The following is a 22,492-nucleotide window of genomic DNA, read 5'->3' as shown; positions in this document are numbered from 1 at the left end:
ATGGCCCGAATTTTGAAACTTTATGCTCCTCACTACTCTGCAAAAATATCCGTGACCACTCTTCTGTTTGGTGCCCAGATGGTACACAATGAAGTATTGAGCAAATGCTTTTAGTTATGGTTTTGGCATCCAGCCCCTTTTAGTAAATGTGCTCCAATTCACTTTTGCTCAAAAATTTGTCTTCTCCCAGAAGTAGATTCTATTCTCTCCCATTTTATGTTTATTTGGTGTGAGCCTTTTTGTTATTGTTTCCTTTCTCTTTACAAAGGCGGAAGAGACGGAATTTCAACAAGCAAGCGACAGAAATCCTGAATGAATATTTCTATTCCCATCTCAGCAACCCTTACCCCAGTGAGGAAGCCAAAGAGGAGTTAGCCAAGAAGTGTGGCATCACAGTCTCCCAGGTAAGCAGCCCCTCAAAAGCCTCAGCCTGTAGCCTGGCCATGGTGGGGCCTCCAGGGCAGGCTCTTGGAGGTCTTGCTTTACTGGACATTCATGCCTTGCAAGTTCCATCAGCTGTAGCCTTAAAATATCAAGGTAAGCACTTGATGTATATGTGTATAAGTGAGTTTCTAGGTAAGTACTTGGCAAAACTTGAGAAGGACCAGCAGAAGGAAGAGAAGAATAAGTAGAGTACAGTGTAAAAACAGGGTTAGGGTTCTTTCCAACAAGCACTCCTTTGCTTCAAATGGGTGAGGTGTCTAAAGTGTACTAGGGAAGTTACCTGCATTCCTCATGCTGTTTTTTCAAACTCAGTCAATTCCTTAGCCATTTTTTGCCCAACCCAGGAACTTTAAGAGTCAGTGAATGGAACTAGTTGTTATATAGCCTTTTAAATGAAAGAAACTTAAATGTCTCCTCTTGATGTGCTGACTCTCTAACTGATGGAGTGTAGGAATTTTAACATGTCACTGCGATTACATTGGAATGGTTGAATAAAATGTCACTGAATGCGCCCTTCCCCCAAAGAGCAATAACCATAACAGGTGGTGTCTGTTGACTTGGAAAGATACATGATATAAAATTGTTATAGGCCTAGAGTTTTCAATATGAATATGAAGCAGAACAGTAGGCAATATTTATACGTACGTACATTTTGTCTGCTCAAAAGATCCACCCAAACTTCTTATTCAGTCTGAACCTCAAATACCACCACTGGTTTCTAATTGAGACCTATAGTGATAGTTCTGAAATCTGTCGAAGAAAGTTTTTCTTAGAATTTTGTCACATGCAGGAGAATTAAATGTACAGGTATTTCCATTAAAACTGGGGAGGGGAGGGAGTAGTGAAGACTACTATAGTGAGAAATTTCACTTACCACTTTTCAAATGAAGCAGATGCTCCTTTATATAAACTAAGCATCTGTACCTCCTTGAATTGAATCCTGATTTCCGTTGATCCCTGCAGGATGCTGATCCCATCAACCTGTGTTTACCTATACAGAATTAGGTCCAGTCAGAATATGGAGCTCCACAAAAGGTATTGACAATGAAGGGATTGGCCGAGCCTCCCCAACAAACTAAGATGATTTTACAGCAGCAAATATCCTTGAAAACATTCTTTCAGATAAAGCAGAAAGAATTGACTCCTTTTTAACTTGGGCCTTCCTTAGGTGCTTTGACCCAGCTGAAGGTCATTTTCAGTCTTGACAATTCTGGGAAACTGGAATGTCAGTGGTGAAATTCAAGTAGCCTAGTTTTTTCTAGGACTATCACCATTCTTGTCCAAATCTAGACCCCTTGTCCACAAAAAAAGGGAATTAATGCTTTTTGATACTTGCTGCATGTTTCAGGAATGCTTCTAGGTATGGACCGCAAACAAGGAGCAAATATTAAATCAGTGAATTTTATCCTGGAACCCTCTGCTTTTAAAGTAGAATTAAATTACTGCTGACTGAATTCCAAGTGTGGAATTCAGAATTTCAACTCCGTGTTGAAGGTAAAAGGAATTCTCCTGGAAGTAATTTGTAGTATAGCTGGATACAAGTTAAAATCCTGATCTGTTCCCGCAACCTTCACTTCCTTCATTATGGAAACTCAAGGTACAAATAGTGTGTCCATTAAAATGCTTATTTACATATTGTGTCACCTTTCCCTTTCCTCTGCCCATGCCAAAGTCATGCCCTTCTTTCTTCCTCATCACATCTGTCTCTCCCCAAAGCAACTAAGCTACCATTGTTAAACAAGTCCAATGGGAGACAATATGTGATATCATAGAAAGAGCATTAAGCAAGGAGCATATTTTTGACAAGAGTCAACTGTGGGATCCTAGGGAACTCACTCTTTCTTTTTGGGTCTTAGTTGCCCCATCTACTAATCATGGTTTGTTGGATCACATGATTTATTCAATCTTTCTCCTAGTTCCCAAAGCCAGGGAATACCTCTTGGACTGTATCATTATTGTCTTTTTTTGAAGTCACAAATTCTTTTGAAATCTACTAAAAGCTATTGAAACCCCATGACCCAAAACAAAGATATGCTGCCCATACACCCAAATCCATCTGAAATCCGCCTGTTGACTGTATCTCCCCAAATCCCTAAAGAGCCCTTTGTCTATACCAGAGCTACTCGAAGTGTGATCCACAGAAGGCAGCATCAGCATCCCCTGGGAGCCTGTTGGAAATGTAAATTCTTGAGTGTCACCTTATTTCTGAATCAGAATCTTTGAGTGTGAAATCTGTAATAGAAGTTGTTTTAACAACTTCCCCTTGAACACTTAACTTTGAAGTTAACACTTAATCTTTTCCATGCTCACAGCTACAAATAATACTTCCATTTGAATACCTGATGGAACTTCTCTCCTGCAGCACCAAACTCATATATTTTACTTCCCAATGGACTTCATCGTGGCTCTGCCCAGAGCTTCTTCAAAATTAACTTACTCAAAATGTGAATCAAACTCTTCCTATAAAACCTACTATTCTTTCTGTATTTTATGTCTCATTCTGTGTCTGTTATCCGTACATCCCTAGTGCCTAACGCATATTAGGCCCTTAGTCCATGACTGTTGAATAATTAGTTCATTCATGATAACACTGTATACATTGTCTGGATCATTGTCTGTTGGACAATGCAGGAAGTCCCTGAACTGACCTAGCACCTTCCTACCAGTTCCGTTCTTGTCATTTAGAAGGGAATCACTCCCACAACATGTCCCCTCTCTACCCCCTTCAGCTTATATTTTTTTTCACATATAATTGGACCTCAGGTATTTCTTCTTCAAAAGTCCTCCCAAATTACTTTCATCTTTTTCCCTTTTCTTTCAGCTTGTGCAGTTATCTGAGAAAAAAATCTCCTTATCTTTTTTCTTCTTTTGCTATCCCATAAATCAAAAAGCAACCATAATTATGACCGATTCCTATGAATAGTGAAAGTTATATCAAGAAAAACATAAATTTCAAAGTGAAACTAGATATGCAGTGATCCTGAAATACACCCAAAAGTGTCCTTCCTCCTCCAGTTTACCTCTTTTTCTGTAGACATCAGCATTTACAATAAATAAAGCATTTTCTTATTGAATTTTTTTCTCTTTTGTTTACTAATATTGTGGTGGTACGGACGGATTTTTTTTTTTTTCAAAAAAGGCTTGACATTTCTGCTATAGTATAAGTTGCATAAGCCTTTCAGTGCTATCCTTATAAGATGTTTTAAGTTTGCTAATGCATTTAAAAAATTAAGTTATATTATATTAATATAAATTATATTTACATAAATATAAAAATTATAGTTTTGCAACAGTTTTCTTTATCTGCTGTCTTTGGGAGTTAAATATAAATGATATGTAAACTGTGGTACATGTGGTATCAACTCCCCCTTCCCTCACCAGATTCATAGTTTGGTTTGTAATTATATGAAAACCTCAGCATTTTAGTTCAAAATCATATCTGGAATGTGGGATATAAAACTTTCCTTCCCAGGGCAGGAATTATGGGGGTAAAACTTGAATTTAACTGTGTCTCCCCTTGTGTCTGGCAGAAGTCTTGGTATGAAGGGAGCAGAGGTACCAAATGGAGCCAAGACACCTGCTGTGAACCACATGAAGGAAATAAATTAACAAATGAAAGTAAATTAGGTTTATTGTGTATGCTGGCTTTAACATTTAAACACTAGAATTCAAGGGGATAGTCATTTGTATGCTACAGTTTTTCCTTACGTAGATAATACCAAGCTTTACACAAAATAGTCAGTGAAATCTGGTAGATTGAATTATATTGATCCTAAGGTCTATCGTGAAATACAGCTAAGAATCTCAGTCCACATTAAAGTCATGTAACTTCTAAAAATTTGCAATTAATCTATCACATGAAAGCACCTATATGGACATTTAAAGGTCTGTGTATTTTGATGGCATAAAGCCAGCTTTCGCATTGATGAACACTCGGGGCATTTCTCCTGAAATGTTAGGTATATTTTAGTGTCATAACTGAAGATGTAAGCAAATTTAAAATGTTTGCTCTAAATTAAAAGGGTTCTAGCTTAAATGAGCAGCTCCTTTATAGGAAGATTTTTGTCACAGTGGTTTTACTAAATTTTAGTGATATTAAACAAGAGAATCGCATTTCATGTAGTTGTCCTTTGGAAGCTCTTACTTTAGATCTTTTTACTGACGTTGCCAAATTATTAATACAAGTAGGATAAGACCAATTAGTTTACCTCTTCACCTCTCCCATAAAGCCTTTTTTTTTTCTTCTGCAATGTTTCTGAAGGATGAAATGTGAACTTTCTCATCTTATTAAACTACTCTAGGTATCAAACTGGTTTGGAAATAAGCGAATCCGGTACAAGAAGAACATAGGTAAATTTCAAGAGGAAGCCAATATTTATGCTGCCAAAACAGCTGTCACTGCTACCAATGTGTCAGCCCATGGAAGCCAAGCTAACTCACCCTCAACTCCCAACTCAGCTGGTTAGTTTTTTCTTTGATTGGGGGTGGGGGGAGGAATTGTTCTCTATTTTTATACTTGCTTTTCTTACATTTTGATTTTCTTTTAATTTGTTAGACTTTTGATTGGTTAATTTCTGTATTCGATTGTATTTTTGGATGTTAATGTCACTTTGGGTTCTTCCTTTCATTTCCAAAGAGCAATCTGTTAGACTGTTTACAAGGTGGGTTGTGTGGAGGTTTGCATTAATGTGTCTATTAAGTTAAGACCAAAGTAAATTGGTTAGCTTGATGAGACTTCTAAATTCTCCCCTCAGGGATATCAATAAATAAGTTAGACATAATGCTTAGAGATAGTCTATTGGGATTCTGTCATTTGGCCCATTTTATATAAAGTTTTTATCCTTGTCAGTTTTGCTGTTCCAACAACATAATGTCTGGGTCACCTATTAGCGTGCATTCTATGCAGAAATATTTACTCTTCTAGCAAATATCTTATTAGAATGTTTTGGTATGCAAAACCAGGCTATGAATATTTCTATGTATTGTTTATAGTTGTTGTTCTTTATTGTTTTTTGTTGGTCTTCTTTATGATTATCGGTCATGTGCTATGTAGTAGGTTTTATTTCAGGAAATATGCATTATATCACTAATTTAAGAGTTTAGGTCAAAATACTGTATTTTGGGGTGTGCCTTGTGTCATCAGTTCAGAATTTCTACATGTGAAAAAATATAGTTAATAGTGCAAAAATTATAACCTTTGTGTTTGTAGGCTATGGAAGGCATGTGGTAATTTTTTTTTCCCCTTCGGTAAAGGAAAAACAAGTATTTCCTCATTAAATAAGTTTGGTTTGACTTTGATTAGGGTGCACAGCTAAGAAAATTGATGATTCTAACTTAAAAGGTTACCAATTTAAATATATTTGATCATAATATGATTACAAACCTAATGTCTAACATTAGGTTTGTAATGGTATCTTTGACCACAAAGCTTGTGGTATCTTTGACCACAAAGCTTGTTTGTCCACTAAAATAAGTTCTCTTATAGTGACTTGTTACTGGAGACAATGTAGGGTTCCACAGACTGATGTCTTCTGTGAGCTTCCAGATGTACAAATTTGTTAATGATAAGGTTCTCCAAGTCACTGGGCTATACCCAGCATGTCTTTTATGGCCTTCTTTTATCTAAATGGAATCATGCATGAAGAGTGGCCTGGGCTTTTTCAACATGAATATAATAAAATAATATAGAATTCAATCCAGTTTTAATTTTCTCAGCACTACAGGTTAGATTCCTATGAGGAGCATATTTACTTTTTGAGGAATATTTTGGTTTTTTCTTCCTCCATCATGGTGTGATTGACAAGGGATCAAAGCTAACAGGTTCAATAACCAGAGAGTTCCATCTTCTCCATCTGGTCAATTATTAAGAATTTCAGACCCAATAACAAGTTGAACTGTGCTGCTAGGCAGACATTTTCACTTGTCTCTTTGGAAGAAGTACAATTCTGTCAACATTAGCAAAAATGCACTCAACACTCCTGCAAAGGTTATCATAATGCAAAACAGATATCGAAATGACTTTTTCCTGTCCCTGGTATATCTGCATCGCAGATGGCTTAGCATGATTTATGACTACTCCTTAGAAAGGCCCTGTGGACTTTCTTCATTACTAAATTCGTAACTATTTATTCTTTCCTAAAGCCCTTAAAAGAGAAAAGTAAGCATTTTAACCCTCTACTCTGTGTTTAAGAATTATGGTTGCCTGTTACGGAATGTCAGACTATGATTACAGTTTTCTAAGGAATTTTTTTCTGGTGGCTTAAACATCATGTGACTATTCTGAGCACAAAGTAAATTATTATGGAAAATCTGAGCTAAGTTGTTGGAAATAATCTGCACAGGAACCCCTTTGTAGTGCTTTTTCTAAAGTAGAGACAAAAGAAAATACTATTGTATGTGTGCAATAGCATGGAATTTTAAAAGATAAACATTTTAACAGCAAAAGTTATAAATGGGCTTTTCTGTATTTTCTTTTGCTCTTAACCAACTTAAATCATCCACACAGATAAAGTAGAACTTTAAAATGTTCAAACTTTTCACATACGGTGTTTATCATGTTATGTACTTGCTCTTCAATAATTTCAAAAGATAAATGATAATTGAAATAAATTTTAAATAAGAAGTTAATATGTGAAAATATATTTTGGCAGAGTTGTGGAACCTAGGAACTTTTCATAGCCTCAGTATTGAAGCAGAAGGTTTTTTTTCAGAGTTTTACAAAATATAAGTACTCATTTCTATTGTAAAGAAATATATTTCTGGCTGGGTGCAGTGGCTCACGCCTGTAATCCCAGCACTTTGGGAGGCCAAAGCGGGCAGATCACGAGGTCAGGGCTTTGAGATCAGCCTGGCCAATATGGTGAAACCCTGTCTCTACCAAAATTACAAAAATTAGCCAGACATGGTGGCGCACACCTGTAGTCCCAACTACTCGGGAGGCTGAGGCAGAAGAATCACTTGAACCTGGGAGGCGGAGACTGTAGTGAGCTGAGACCGCACCACTGCACTCCAGCCTAGGTAACACAGCAAAATTCCATCTCAAAAAACAAAACAAACAAACAAAAAACAAATATATTTCTTTGCAAGTAAATCCTCTTCCTGCCACAGGCTTCTATATGGAGAACAGCACTTCAGTATCTTAGATTACTTCCAAATATTTCTATTTGTTGATATGTTCCATGTCTCCTGTTTTCTTAAGCATAATCTTTTTTTTTTTTTTTTTTTAAATCACTGAAGCCTAAAACCCAGGGGGATTAGCAAGCATTTAAAGACATTTAGCATGCTTCATAGTTTATACCAGTGGAGTTAGACAAAATGGATGGAGCAAAGAGGAAGAATAGAAGGAAGGAAAGAAAGTCAAATTTTGAAAAAAGAAAGCAAAAATAGGGACCAGTTGAAGCACTGGTTAAAACCTGGGGTCTATAATTCTTCTGTAATGACCTAGAGTAATGCATTCTTAATTTCTTAATTTTGATGAGATTATAAAACCTCAGAAAAATGAGGCCCTTTCAAGAAGCTTGGATTATCTTCTGGAGAGGATTTTAACATCCACGAAGAAAGAAATTGACTTGTGCATTACAGATGCTCACTGTGGCATGCCATCAGCATTGAAATTATATCACATTCTGTGATTAGATAAGTGGTAGTGGGCTTACTGAAGCTCAGAACCCCAAGATTTGAATTCTTTCACTTAGCTGTGTGTTTGTGTCAAGGACAACAGCAAATCTTCTTCTAGCACTATTTTAGTCAATGGCAAGCCCACATACATAATCTTGTATTACCCCTGTATTAGTCCGTTCTCACACTGGTATAAGGAAATGCTTGCGACTAGGTAATTTCTAAGGGAAAGAGGCTTAATTGACTGAGGTTAGCATGGCTGGAGAGGCCTCAGGAAAGTTGCAGTCATGGCAGAAGGTGAAGGGGAAGCAAGGCACCTTCTTCACAAGGCAGCAGGAGGGAGAAGTGCCGAGTGAAGTGGGGAAGAGCCCCTTATAAAACCATCAGATCTTGTGAGAACTCACTCACTATCACAACAGCATGGAGGAAACTGCCGCTATGATTCAATTAAGTTCATCTGGTCTCTCCCCTTTGACACGTGGGGGTCGTGGGGATTATGGGGATTACAATTCAAGATGAGAGTTGGGTGGGGACACAAAGTCTAACCATATCAACCCCTAAAAAGAGGGTTGGTGTTTTTCAGGATTGATGAAAGGTTATTATATTAAAACTCAGAGCCTTCGTGCCCTATGAGAAGTTTTTATATAGTACACACAGAGAGAAGGTAACACATCCAGAGAAGTTGACTGACACTTTAGTAAACCCACAGGAATGTTTATAATTTTGTTTTTTAAAACCAAGTGAAAATATTTATCCTACTGATGTTTAATCTCATGTTCTTCCTTAGTATGATTCTCCTCTTTATTTTTAACTGAAGAGTGAAAACAATTTCTCCTGGAATTGGAACTCTACAACCTTGACATACATACCTGTTGAAGGGTTTTCACATTGAACCAGACAACACTTTACTCTTTCACTTTGTCCCAAGTAGAAAGTAACAGTGAATTTTGGAATTCACAAGGGGAAATGGAAAAGCAAGCATGCCTGAGACTTAATTAAGCTTCCATCTAGTAAAAAGGACCTATCCTTTGAACTCCCAAATGGTATGAGAGTCCAATCTATCAAGCTGAATCAGGCTGGCCACATAATCTACCTGAAGTCTTGATTTCTAAACTACAGAAAATGGCAACTACTTCATTAAAATACTGTAAGAAATATTGAGTGAATACACTTAAACACGGAGTTCCTTAAAAGAAATAAGTAAATTCACTCTTGTTCTAGGTCTTTGGTTCTCATCTAGGGGCAAATCTGTATCCCCAGGGGACATTTTGTAATATCTGGAGATATCTTTGGTTGTCACAATTTTGAACGGTGGGTGTTACTGGCATCTGTTGGATAGAGGATAACCATTGTAGGGCTAACCACCCTACAATGCATAAAATAATCCCCCACAATGAAGAATATTTGGCCCAAAATGTCAGTAGCACCAAGGTTGAGAGATCCTGTTCTAGGTTTAAGCTTTATCATTATTCTTTTTTTTTTTTTTTTGGATTATGAAATTAATGGATTTTTTTTGTTTGTTTTTTGCTGTTACTTTTTTTGTTTTTCTTTAACAAATTTAAGTCTCCTGAAGATTCTTTAGAGTAGAAATGCAATTTTCGGGAACTTGTCTAATGAAAATGGATGTGAACACATTACCACATCATGATGTTTGCCCAAGCAAATGCATTAGAATCGTAGGTGATCCATTATTTCTTCTCTGCCTAGTTGAGTACAGATTTAGTTTTCTGTACATGCCCCAAATGTCTGGGTGGCAGTTTAAATGAGCTGCTTGCCTTCCTTCCTAAACCAAATTCAGAACCTTTTAACTGACAACCACATCTTAAAATGTCCTTCTAGTAGTAGCTGATGGCTTCAAAACAGCCTGCAGGTAAGGTTTCTGCATGATCTTCTCAGCAAGCCAAGTTATTCTGTTTCAGCTCTTTGAGAATGCCACAGCACCTCCAAGAGAGCCCATTCACTATTTGTCAGTGAATCGTGTGCGTCCCAGGAGGTTATCCATTCCTTGATAAATTCTTTCCAACTTGCAGTGCTGGGTGAAGAACATGTCCTCCCCTTGTAGTTCAGATGTTTTTGTGGACTTCTGTCTGCTTTATTGTGGTATTAGTGGCACCTGGTCTCTTCCCTCAGCACAATCACTGCTTCTGGATACTTACCAGAGAGTGAGAAGCCATGGTAATACTGTACATGGGTGTACAGACACAATGAAATGCTGAAACAGCACAGCCAAGAGCACAAGGGACTGTTTCTTCAGTTGCTGCTCTGATACAAATGCACTTGTACATGAAGTACATTTATATGTGCATATTTATCTCTGTGTACATCAGGCAGCCAGACATATTTACAGTTTATCTATGCACATATATTTTTTAAATCATCTGTGTCAATTGCCGTATGTATCTTTTAAATGACACATTCCATGCCTTCATGGTTCCATGGATGCCATGTCATTGGATATCATGTAGCCTTTTGGGGGTTTCTCCCATTTCTAAGTTTGTGTACTAATTTCTAAAAAAACATTGGTCAAACTTATAGTCCTTATGTTTGGGCTAGATTTACCACAGTGGAACCGGTGGAATCTGGGTGGTGCCAGGATGGACCTTAAGGTTGACCCTCTGGATGATGAGACATCATCTAGAGATGATGGGAGAGAAGTAAAATACCTGAGCTTGAAACTGAACACTCTGGGGTGTTGGGTGGGGGAGTCTGATGACATATAACAAATTATAATTTGGGTTCTTGGAGCTGATTCTTCTTGGTTCTGTTGACATCTAAATATAAGCATGTATTGTAATATATTACAAAATGGCTTTTATTATTTAGGTTGTATCTGTGATTACAAAAAATATTTGAGAGGGATAGTACTAGTATATAGAGATATTATATATCTACACATGAGCATGTGATCTGTGCCACATATTGTTTCATTCATATGTTCAGGAAGACAGTTTCAAAGATAGTCCCATATTAATGGAAGGAAGTTACAGACCAAAGACTTTGTCCCACTGACTGGGTATAAGCCACACCTGGTCAGATCTTACACCTGTTTTGCTAAGGCCCTACCTTTCCAATTCCTTTCAGATAAGCTAAACAGAGAAATGTGGGCCAGATGAGACAGCAGAGCTATGGAGATGGCATAGTCCTTTGGTTGATGATTGAGTCCTCCTCTAACCCCCAAAGAAAGCATTTATTTTTTCCTGGGAAAGAAGGAATGAGAAGGGAGTTAGGTGGAGGGTTGTTTTATTTAGTAAAATAGCTAGTTTTTTTTTTGCATGTGAATGAACATCCCACAGGACAAACAAAATTTGAGTTTTTTTTTTTTTTTTAATGTGGAGTTGTACCCAGGTTTATAAATCGTCAGCTTTCTCTAAATGGCTCTTGCCTTTAAAGTATGAAGACACCATGAATAGCATAGATAGATAGCATAAATAAATAGTGCATTGTGTCAGAGTTTAGAGTTTGTCATTTGTTAAGTGGTCCTTCTATGGGGAAAGAAAGTCCTCTGTTCTGCTTAGCTGCACCTCTTCATGTGGGGCAGGAAAGCTCTCAGAGCTCAAATCCCTACCTGAGGAGAAAAGAAAAGTGTCAGAGCTGAGGCATGAATCATTGTTGGGCGATTCCACACTGATGATGGCTGTCTCAGAATATGAGGGCAAGAGCACAATTTGAGCAATATAGGGTTGGAAATAATAGAGTGCAACTGACCTGGGTCCCTAAGGTCTCTCCTTTTCCAGGCTAACGTCATGTTTTAACCAAACCTTGCACGTTGAGCTTTCTTTCCTAATGCGCTGAGCTGCACGATGACTTCAGAATAATATTAAGCTTTTGCAAGCCGTTATGCTTAGGTTGAATGTGGGCTAGGTTCACCACAGTGGAACCAGTGGAACCTGGGTGGTGCCAGGATGGACCTTAGGCTAACTCACTGGATGATGCCTCCATCTCTGGGAGGTGAAAGCAGATGGCTAATGGCCCTTCTTGAGGCCCACTTATTACTGTTATTATTATTATTATTATTAGCAACAACAACATTTCATATTTTATGCATGCTTGAGAATTCCTGGCCCGTTATTTTGTTTTCTCCATAGTTGCAGGTGGCAGAGAAGGGTAGATCACTCCCACATATTCTTACAGTCCTCAAGGTTCCCTGGGCTGTTGCCACCTTGCAAGAAATTTCACCTTCATTTTAGAAATTAGGAATGTCAATAGACCCATACATGGTCCTAGTATGTGACAGTGCCTTCATGCATTCCCTCCCGGGTGCTGCTCCTCACAGGGGAGGGGATGGTTTAGCAATGGCATATTTAGAATCCAGTTGAACAGTTTATGTGCTCTATCATGGTGGCAGAAATACCACTGACCAGCCCATAGCCTCCATCTTGTGGTCCCCTGGCCAACACTAGAATTTTAGAGGCATAGAAGAGAGATCCTAGGACTAGAGACTACAATCCAAATAGACTAAGTTAGGAAGAATAAATGTTCCCTTTCTCAGCTTGAAGTTGCTAAGGGGAAGCAGTTCTATTGACAACTTGCAGTAAGGTATGGCTTCACATAACATAAACAATATGCACCCTTTATTGCTTGCTCTGTTCTTCATGCTACTAACCAGACTCTGTTGGTGTTATTTTTATTTTAGTTTTTATTTGGGGGGTTGCTTTGCATGTCATTCTTCCTCTTGGCTGTTAGTTGCGGGGTTTGAGCCTTTTCCTTTCTGTGATTCAGGTGCCTCACTCTTTCCTTTCCAGGTTCTTCCAGTTCTTTTAACATGTCAAACTCTGGAGATTTGTTCATGAGCGTGCAGTCACTCAATGGGGATTCTTACCAAGGGGCCCAGGTTGGAGCCAACGTGCAATCACAGGTAGGGACCCAGCCAATATGCCGCCAGGTGAATGCCTTAGAGTCCAAGAGCCCTCAGTCATATTGGACTTCCTGCTTCTGTCCAGAGAGAGAGAAAGCTAGATCAGAACCAAAACCTTACCAACGACCAAACCAAAATCAAGACAACCATTGTCATGGGGAATCTCGTCCACACTTTGTGAATGCATTTGGCTCTGGCTTTTCAGTTGGACCAGGAAGGCAGGAAAAGAACAGTAAGCACAGGGCAAGGTGACCGAGACACATCAGGCAAGTGGAACCAGCATATTCTTTATTCAGCAAAGGGAAAAGGAGGAGGTGTCAGAATGTTATCTCAATTTCCAGGTCTCCCTCTCACGTGTTGGTTTCTCGTGCTCAACATTTACCATATAAAGAGGCAATTAACAAGCAAGCAAATATATTACTATCTGATGTTTTCATTTTAAGCTTTAAAAACACCCAGCCAGGTTGACTAAATTCATTTCTTAGTCATCCTTAAGGTCAAGGGACTTGAGTTTCTGGTGATGAGTAGACGTCCACATTGGGAAGCAAAATCAAGCCATGTGATATCAAATCTTAGTGCTCCATAGTAAGCAGATTTCCTTCATGATATTTCCAGAAGCCATCCTACCAGCTCAGCATGAAACGTGATGTGAGAGGGTCAAGTAGTATGCTGTGGGTCAGAATTATTAGGGAAGTTCTGAGCCATGTCGGTCTAGTTTCCCACCCTCCATGTGGAACAAGAAGCATTACAAGCCCAGAACAGACCAACTGGTCAGCGATTCACCCCTTTCTCGAGAAACATTGCCTGGAAACAAGTTTGAAGTGATATGGTCAGGCTTTGGTCAAGTGACTAAACAACTGGCCATCACTTAAGTCCTCAAAAAATACAAGGTCTCAATCAAGTACTGCTCTCTCTGTGAGATGACTGCTCAAACCTCCTCTAAACAGAACCTTTGTTTTTGTAGGATACCCAGCAAAGGAACAGCTATATAGGATGATCCGTAGGGAAGAAAAATGGGGAGAAGAGAAAATTCCTTCATGCTTTCCCCTCCAGCTCCTCTAGCATCCTACTCCCTGCCATCTCACACAGACTTGTTGAACTAGTTTCAATGTGGGGATCCCAGTTTTCTTTTACCATTTTACTGTCTTGCTTACCGAACTCAGAACTCATTATGGATTGGCATACAGAGGAGGCTAGCCTCCTCCTAATGGACTCTCCCAGGACAACTGTCTCCAAAATGATTGCATTAATATGGCATGCCCAAATGTTGGCCTGCCTGATGATGATCTGCCTCCCTTTTCCTGCACCTCTCTGACTAATTTTCTCTTTGTTATTGTTCATCTGTTTAGGTGGATACCCTTCGCCATGTTATCAGCCAGACAGGAGGATACAGTGATGGACTCGCAGCCAGTCAGATGTACAGTCCGCAGGGCATCAGTGTAAGAAAACAAGCCCCCCCACCCCCTGCTTTGTTTTTATTCTTTCACTACCAATTATTTCAAAGCCGTAGGGCCCAGAATGCCACTTAGTAGGACTTATCTTAGCTTTACGGTCACCTAGTTTCTTGTTTCTGTATCGGTCATGCCATCGGCAGCATTCTACCCACAAAAAAAGTGGTGATTGGGCAGGCTTCATGCAGGCAGCTGGCGTCTAGGGCTGTCAGACGCAATCAGTGTTTGCATGGCACCTGCGGCCACATGCGTTCAGCTAGGGGAGCTGCTAAACAGGTGACACCTAGTACAACAGTGGTAGGAAATGTGACCACAAGCTGGGGCCTGGGAACCTGGGAAGTGAAACTAGTAGCCAAAATCCATTGCATCCACGTCTGTGGTCTGAAAAAAAGAAATACTTTTTTTTTCATTCTGTCTATGGACAATTAAAAAGAAAATTAACACAGAAGCTGGGTATGTGGAAGGGATGGGGAGGGGTGCAGACCATCTTCTACTTGTTCTTGGGTGCGCTGGCGGCTCCTGACTAGCATGAAAATTCATAGCGACAAGCTATGTCGCACAGAGTGAAATCGATCAGACAGACACAAGGAGAACCGAGTGTAGATTTGGGACAGCAATCCAACTTGATTTCTCAGATCAATCGTCTGCTTTCTCAGCAGCGGTGACAGCAAGCTGGGACAAGAGGGCAGCCTGGAAAAGGAGGCCGTTTTTTAGATCAGGAATGATTCCTGGGCTTTTAGAGGTCACAGAAGACTTGAGTAGAACTATTGGCCCTTAACTATTGAAGAAAGGTTTGGGTGGTGGGTGGTGATCGTTTTTTATTGTTTGTTTCTGTTGCTATGATTAAAGTAAATGAGGGATCAAAGGAAGAAGAGTTAGACATGATTTATTAATGTAATCTATACTAATGGAGGTAATAATGTCTGCAGTGAAGGAGGTGATGGCCCCTTCAACTCTGCGTTGGTCAAGTCATACATGATTCTGTCTGGTTTGGGAGGATTAAGAGAATATCAGTTATTTCTCAGATCAGATGAGGAATGGTTGAACACATTAGGAATTCTTACCTCATAAAAGAGAAAATTTGGGGGGCGTATATAGTAGTGTAAGGCATGCTAACACTATTAGAGTCATCACGAATGATCTAAAGGGGTTAGGATAGGATAGGACTACTGAGTAGTGCATTCAGAGAAACAGGTTTCACTTCAACATCTGATGGACCTTTCTCACAGTAAGAGTCCTCTGAAGAAGGGATCGGCTGCCTTTAAGAGTTCCCCATCCTTGGAAAATTCAAACATGGCTTGGCTAGCTGCTTGGTAAGGATGTTGCAGAAGGAAGTCAGGCAGCAGATTTTGATTGCCTTGGTAACTTTTAAGACCACTTACCTTAGGGAGTCTTTGTTGTCTACCATTTTCAGGCAGAATCTTCTCTGGGTTTATACAATATTTATCAAGTGTTTTCGGGAATGGAAGGAGAGAAGTCAAAGTTAACCGTGTTGAACATACTCTGGACCATCATGTTATTTTCTAGGAAGGATTTTCAGGACAGGGAGATTCTTCCCATCTTGTGCTTGTTCTAACTACATTAACTACTAGTACTGCATTGATGGCTGACTTACTGGGAAGACTTCTTGGGAAAGTACAAGAAGCCATTGTGGGAAAGTGTATTCTTCAAAAGAATTCCAAATGAATGAAGTTGTTTGGGTATTCGTCTGAGTGCAGGTTTACACACACATACATTTATGTATTTCCTGAATCTTTTGGGGATATAAGATAAGTTCTTCCAGAGAAAGCTTTGCTCTGTGCATAAGCAGAAGAGAAGAACATGAGGAAAGCACAAGAGTGTAGGAACAAGAATCAGGCCATACTCAAAAAGGGAACTGAAGGAAGTCCACGTGACTGAGCAGGAAATGGGGCTGACACTTCTGTTATTTGGCATCTTTCTTTCCTAATTGGGCAGCATAGAAGAGAGAGAGCAGCAGTCAGACTCTGGGGAGTGGGAAGGTCAACACTGACCCCTCTGACATCATCTGATGGGCTGGGAATAATTTCTGAAATAGTGTAACCAAACATGTGCAGACAATTATGTCTGATTACATAAGCCCACCACAAAAACTGGGCTTGAAAATGCCACTTGAAAGAGTCTCTCACTTTGCATTAATTTTTTTTTCCGTGAACTGTGGTTATTTTATTTCTGGGTCTTTAATATGCAGGGTAAACGAATCAAAGGCTGATCGTGATATGTTCTTTTGATATCAGTTTTAAATTGTGCCACCTGCAGGAGGCTACGCTTGTTATAGTGAGATGTATTTTTAGATGGTGGTATTCGATGCTGAGACGTGTGTGTATAGAGCAGGATGATGACTGCCAGCAGGAGAGAGAGAGGAGGGGAGACAAGAAGAGACAAGGACAGGAATGAAAGCTTTGAGCCAAGAAATAAAAATAAACAGTTCCTAACCCCAAAGCTGCAGTGGAATTCCCAGCTGGGCTCTGGATTGTGTTTGATTCAGTGGAGGACATTTTCTGGGCAGCCTTTATCTGCTCCCCTGGCTGGGCTTTCACGGCACCCGTATCTTATCCAAGCAGCATCTATTTTAAGCCCTGTAAAGTTCAGACCACTTGCCTTTAACTGACCACACAGCAATAGGATTGCAAGGTGCAGTGGTAAGAGTCCTGTAAAGGGAGTTGGGAACTGCTAGTCCTAGAGACTCATGTGCCCATGGGCAATATTTAATCTCTCTTCTAGAAAATGGGGCCAGTAATTCCCACCCTTTATACCTCAAGGACTGGCTTAGGGAGCATGAGAAAATAAGTAAGGAAGGGCTTGGCAAAGCATAAATGTTTCCACATGGATGCGGTATGAAATTTTATAAGCGGTAACTTTCTCATTTGACCTTTTTTCTCCTCTGATGTGAGCAGTTTTCTCAGTAGGTAGTTCCTAGTGAGGATAGGTTAGGACACAGTTGTCACTTTTTTTTCTCTTCTGATGGAAAGGTGTGCTTTTGAGATGGATATAGTGTTATGCAAGGCCTAAAGACCCCCTTCCTTAGCCACGGTGAGAGCTAAATTATACCTCCTGAAGTACTTTGTGTTCTCGTATGACAACGGGCAATACTTACTAAGCTTAGAGTAGCTCTAAGAAATGGAGGGAGATAATTCCACCTCTCTGTCCATCAGACATACTTAAAGATCACTTAGCTATCACATCTTTCCTATCCATTCTCACCGCCACCATCCTATTTCTAGAAATAGTTCATTAACTAGACTATTGCCATAACTTCCTAATCAATGTTGCTGTCTTTAGTTCCTCCTCTCTCCCACACACCCTCTGAATTTTGTCATTCTTTGCTCAGATATCTATTGCCTACCCAAGCAAGCTCAAACCCTGAATACAACATTCAGGGTCTTTTACATCTGGGCCCAGCCTTCCTGTCCTTCTACCTCATCCTGCTATCATCAAAATAAGCTCGAAATGCCATTCAGTATGGCCAGCTCACCTTTACCTCATTACCCATTTTCCCCCTTACATTTACTCATGTATGCCATCTATACAAATGTCCTTTCATTCCTACATCTCCTCTCCATCCCACCCCACTATCCAAATCACACTTACTCTCAAGCCCAGCTTCTCCTTCGTGTCTTTCTTCTTAGTCCTTCTCCCCCCTTCTCCCTACTTAATCACAGACACATATTTTCTTTGCACTATACATATGTGCGCAAAAATTACCTCTGTGTGTTTCACTTCTGCCTATGTGTATGGTCCTAAAATGCATGTACTAGTTGCTCAAAACATGTTCGTTGAATGAATAAATCAGGGAGGAGAAGAAATGATGATACTAGATTAAAAATGCATTTTAATGACCAATAGCCACATCTAGTGTATCAGCTGTAAAGTATCTGGTGAGAATTATTGTTTTAAATGCTTATCCACAAATATACTGGCTTTAAGATCCAAAAATATCCTTAAGTCTTTCTTTTTGGAAAAAGTTTTTCAAACTTTCTGGCTGATGCATATTCTCTGAGAATAAGATTCAAATCAACAGTAAGTATATGAATTTATATGATGATGATATTGCAGAGATAATTATCCTCAGCAGTAGAGTCATTCTTATTATGAATTTTATAAAATTTCTTTTACTCCTCCTATCCTTAAAGAGTCCCCGTGTTTCTATACTAAAAGAATCCCTGTTAAAAAAAAAAAAGTGTATATATACCTGTTTGTAGGACAGCCATGCATGTAGCAGCATAACATTGTTTGTGGGATAGCTGTGCGTGTAATTGGATTCTCATTGTTGTAATTGCCCTGCCTACTAGATGTGGTACTGGAACCTCCAAGGACAACCTGGGGGAAGGTGGAAGCAACTTGAAATTGGGAAACTTAGGTCCTTCTTGTGACTTTTCTTTTAAGGAGTCACTTCACCTGTGTGTTTTTGCTTCATCTGTAGAGTTTATTAGATAAGCAAACTGAAAGCTCTCTTTCAGCTCAGCAGCTCTAGAATTCTACATTTGTGATCTTTGATTGTTACCGTTAGCTCGAGGGACACCAGACTAAACTGTAGATCATCCCTCCAGAAAACTCTTTCATTAGAGTTAGTAACTTCTATTCTTTCTAGCCAACGCCAGTGTTCAAATTATATCTTGAAACCCAAATGGGAAGGAAGAAGTGCTCTTGTTACACAAACTTTTCTCTTTGAATTCCTTGGATATTCGTGATAGCAGAAAGCATTATTCTTTAGGGTAAAACTTTTTTTTTTTTTTTTTGAGGCAGAGTGTCGCTCTGTCACCCAGGCTGGAGTGCAGTGGTGTGGTCTCGGCTCACTGCAACCTCTGCCTCCTGGGTTCAAGCGATTCTTGTGCCTCAGCCTGCTGAGTAGCTGGGATTACAGGTGTGCACCACCACGCCCAGCTAATTTTTGTGCTTTTAGTAGAGATAGGATTTCACCATGTTGGCCAGGCTGCTCTCAAACTCCTGACCTCAAGTGATCGTCCTGCCTCAGCCTCTCAAAGTACTGGGATTATAGGTGTGAGCCACTGTACCTGGCCACTATGTTTAATTGTTTTAAAATGTGGGTTATGGGAATGAATTTACTCCAGCCAGTCTTTGATATAAATAGATACCCCTATGGATTTTTCTTATTCAAAAGGTTTGGTGAAAATGGAAATAAGTGTTAGCACTATCTCTACAAAAGTAACGTGCCATTAACATCAATTTATGGCAGAAAAAAAAAATCTCATTAATCTTGCTTTGTAATCATTATAGTAACAGAAAAATAGAGATGAAGCTTTTATCATTGTAAGCTATAATATAGGTGTTTTTGTTTTTTCTTTTCTCCTATGTTAGGTAAGGGGGAGAAAGGAACATTTGCCAAGTAAATAAATAGAATATAAATCATTAGGACAAAAATAGCGTCCTATTTAAATGAACATATTTCAGACATTTGGCTACCACAGGGATACTTAGTAATACTGGCCACATGCCATAATTTTAATTTTTTCTTAACTATTTCTAAGAGACCTCTTTCCACTTAAAGTATATATTAGTAAGATGTTGCCACATGTGGAATTGTAAGGCTGGGAACTGAGGGTAATAATTAAAATTCATATGCAAATCTTTGAAAACTCATGTTAATTATACACAGTTTTAATTCTTCTATTTTACCAAGCTGAATTTGAATTTCAAAGGGATGAAAACATACCCAGATGTGCCCCCCAGTTGGTTGTCTTTGGGTACCTTCTGGTGCTATGACCAGGAACTACTGAACAGCCCCCAGACTGAGGGGTAAAAGAACCAAGGAAAATCGAGAGGTCTGAATGTGGCAGACCAGACTCTTTAGTGTTTGAAGGCAACAGGGATAGAGTAGATTGACAGAAGCTAACAGCCTCACTCTCCTTCACGACAAAACCAATGAGAAACAGAGTAAGTCAGTGCCTTTGCTTCTAATACGGCCTTTAAACGTAGCACCATAACAAACCTGAGACCAGAAAAGCATTTTATTTCAGCCCACAATGATTGAAGAAACAAAAAATATCCCAGCATTGTGATTTCATGTGTAATCCAATGTTCTTCCCCAGCTGCCAAGTGAAAGCCCTTAAAAGTACAAATGAGGTCAAGTCATTCAATGGCTTATTCATGCATTCATTTATTCATTTGCTTATTCATTCATTCATTCATTCAATCAACATAAGCATCTTTTTTTACCTTGGGGAATGAAGCTACATCATGGTACATCCAGATCAATTTGGAGAAACTCTGATATCAGTCAGGGTACATTTTCCCTTTTAGTCTCATTCAGCACTTCGTCTGGGATTGAATTTCCTGTTCCTAGAAGATTAGACCAAGGGAACTGACCAACTCTGTAGTCGAAGAGGGAAATTTAGGACCAACCAGCAAAGTTTGAGAAAAGTACCAACCCCAACCAAATAGATATTACCACGGACTTAATAATACAATAATAAGCATTCTTTTATAGAAACTCCTTCTCTCTGTAGAATTGTCACAATGAGTTATGATCTCAAACCTAGTGATATGATCACACTAAACATTATCACATTTAGGCTGTGTGTGTGTGTGTGTGTACACGTACATTCCACGTTTGCCTGCGTGACTATGAACAAGTCAGTTTCTCTTGATAGGACTCAGTTTTCTGAATTCTAAAGAGGACAGTTGAGCTGGATTTTGTCTAAGGCATCTTCCAATGTCAGTTCTATTTATAAACAATTACTGTTTTTCCATTCCCAAGAAAATGCAAGATTGTGCTTTGGGGAAGATTCTCCACTGTGAGATGACAGTGTATGCCATGTTCCTTTCACTGGAATTGGTGTTTTATAGCATCCTGCCCAGCCTGGCCCACATTTGGTCTGTAGCCATGCTGTCCTCAGGCTGGGATCTGGTTAGTTGTTGCAGACTCAAGTCGGGCCTTCCTTCTGCTCTGTGAAGAAAAATCACAACCTCAAAGGGATAGTTTGTTTTTATGGTTGCTCCTGAAAGTGGCATGGTCCCTCTAGATGTCAGCAAATATTAAGTAATTAAATGAGCTGAGTTTAATTGTGGGAAACATGAGCATTGATTGAGCATTGATTTCTGAAGATAGTCTTCTTCTTGCTGAATCTAGCCTCACCCCTTCTTGCCTTTTAGGAAAGAGTTCCATGTTCTTAGACAAGCTTGTTTTCAGATAAAATATTAGACTTCCTTTTTTTTTTTTTTTTATGAGACGGAGTTTTGCTCTTGTCACCCGGGCTTTCGTGCAATGGCGCGATCTCAGCTCACTGCAACCTCCGCCTCCCGGGTTCAAGCGATTCTCCTGCCTCAGCCTCCCAAGTAGCTGGGATTACAGGCATGTGCCACCATGCCTAGCTAATTTTGTATTTTTGGTAGAGATGAGGTTTCTCCATGTTGGTCGGGCTGGTCTTGAACTCCTGACCTCAGGTGATCCACCCGCCTCGGCCTCCCAAAGTGCTGGGATTACAGGCATGAGCCACCACGCCCGGCAAAATATTAGACTTCTTTCTTAGAAAATCCCTTTGTTTTAAGGTAAGTTTTAAAAATCCCAATCTCTGGCTACATTTGAGGAAATTTTTTTTCACGTCTCTAAATATGTTTCCATTTGATAATATTAGTAAATAAAAATGCCTTATTCCACGAATGTTTGTTGAGATCCTTCTAATGTCCAGTACCAGGAATACACACATCAATGGGACATGGTTCTTGTACTTCATAAAGTCATAGAAAGCAAAAAGAACTGAGAGTTATCTGGTTCAGTTATCTGATTTTCTGAAAGGGAAGAAATATACCAGCCAGTATAGTCAATATTATTTTCAAACCTTTGGTGAATGGCCATTGTAAGGGGTATTTACACATATATAATCATATTCCTATCAACTATAAATATGTGAATTGCTTATAAGCATGACTGACATTTGCTATTCTTACATAGATTTTGTGAGTGACTAGCAAAAGCTGTACTTTGCTTCTAGAACCATGCTGTCCAAGATAACTTCTTGCACTGATGGAAATGTTCTATTTTAGCACTGTCCAATAAGTTAGCCTTTAGCAAAACATGGCTCTTGAGCACTTGAAATATGGCTAGCTCGTTATCCTCAGCAAACTAACACAGGAACAGAAAACCAAA

General features: G+C 39.3%; 1 protein-coding gene across 4 annotated transcripts in view; it reads left to right on the top strand.

Moving 5' to 3' along the window:
• The window catches only part of PBX1 (PBX homeobox 1), a 327,299-nt gene that overhangs the window by 247,931 nt on the left and 56,876 nt on the right, over nt 1–22,492 (top strand). For 2 of the 4 annotated variants that reach the window (XM_009192815.4, XM_009192809.4), the window contains 4 exons: nt 269–404; nt 4,746–4,905; nt 12,804–12,916; nt 14,266–14,355. In XM_009192815.4, the coding sequence (XP_009191079.2) occupies nt 269–404; nt 4,746–4,905; nt 12,804–12,916; nt 14,266–14,355 (499 nt within the window). The remainder of the gene's footprint in view (nt 1–268; nt 405–4,745; nt 4,906–12,803; nt 12,917–14,265; nt 14,356–22,492) is intronic. The other 2 variants (XM_009192821.4, XM_009192817.4) reach the window with 1 other exon arrangement.

The sequence above is a fragment of the Papio anubis genome, chromosome 1 (genome assembly GCF_008728515.1).
Source record: "Papio anubis isolate 15944 chromosome 1, Panubis1.0, whole genome shotgun sequence".
NCBI classification, from domain to species: Eukaryota; Metazoa; Chordata; class Mammalia; order Primates; family Cercopithecidae; genus Papio; species Papio anubis.
This window is presented reverse-complemented; position numbering and strand designations above follow the sequence as displayed.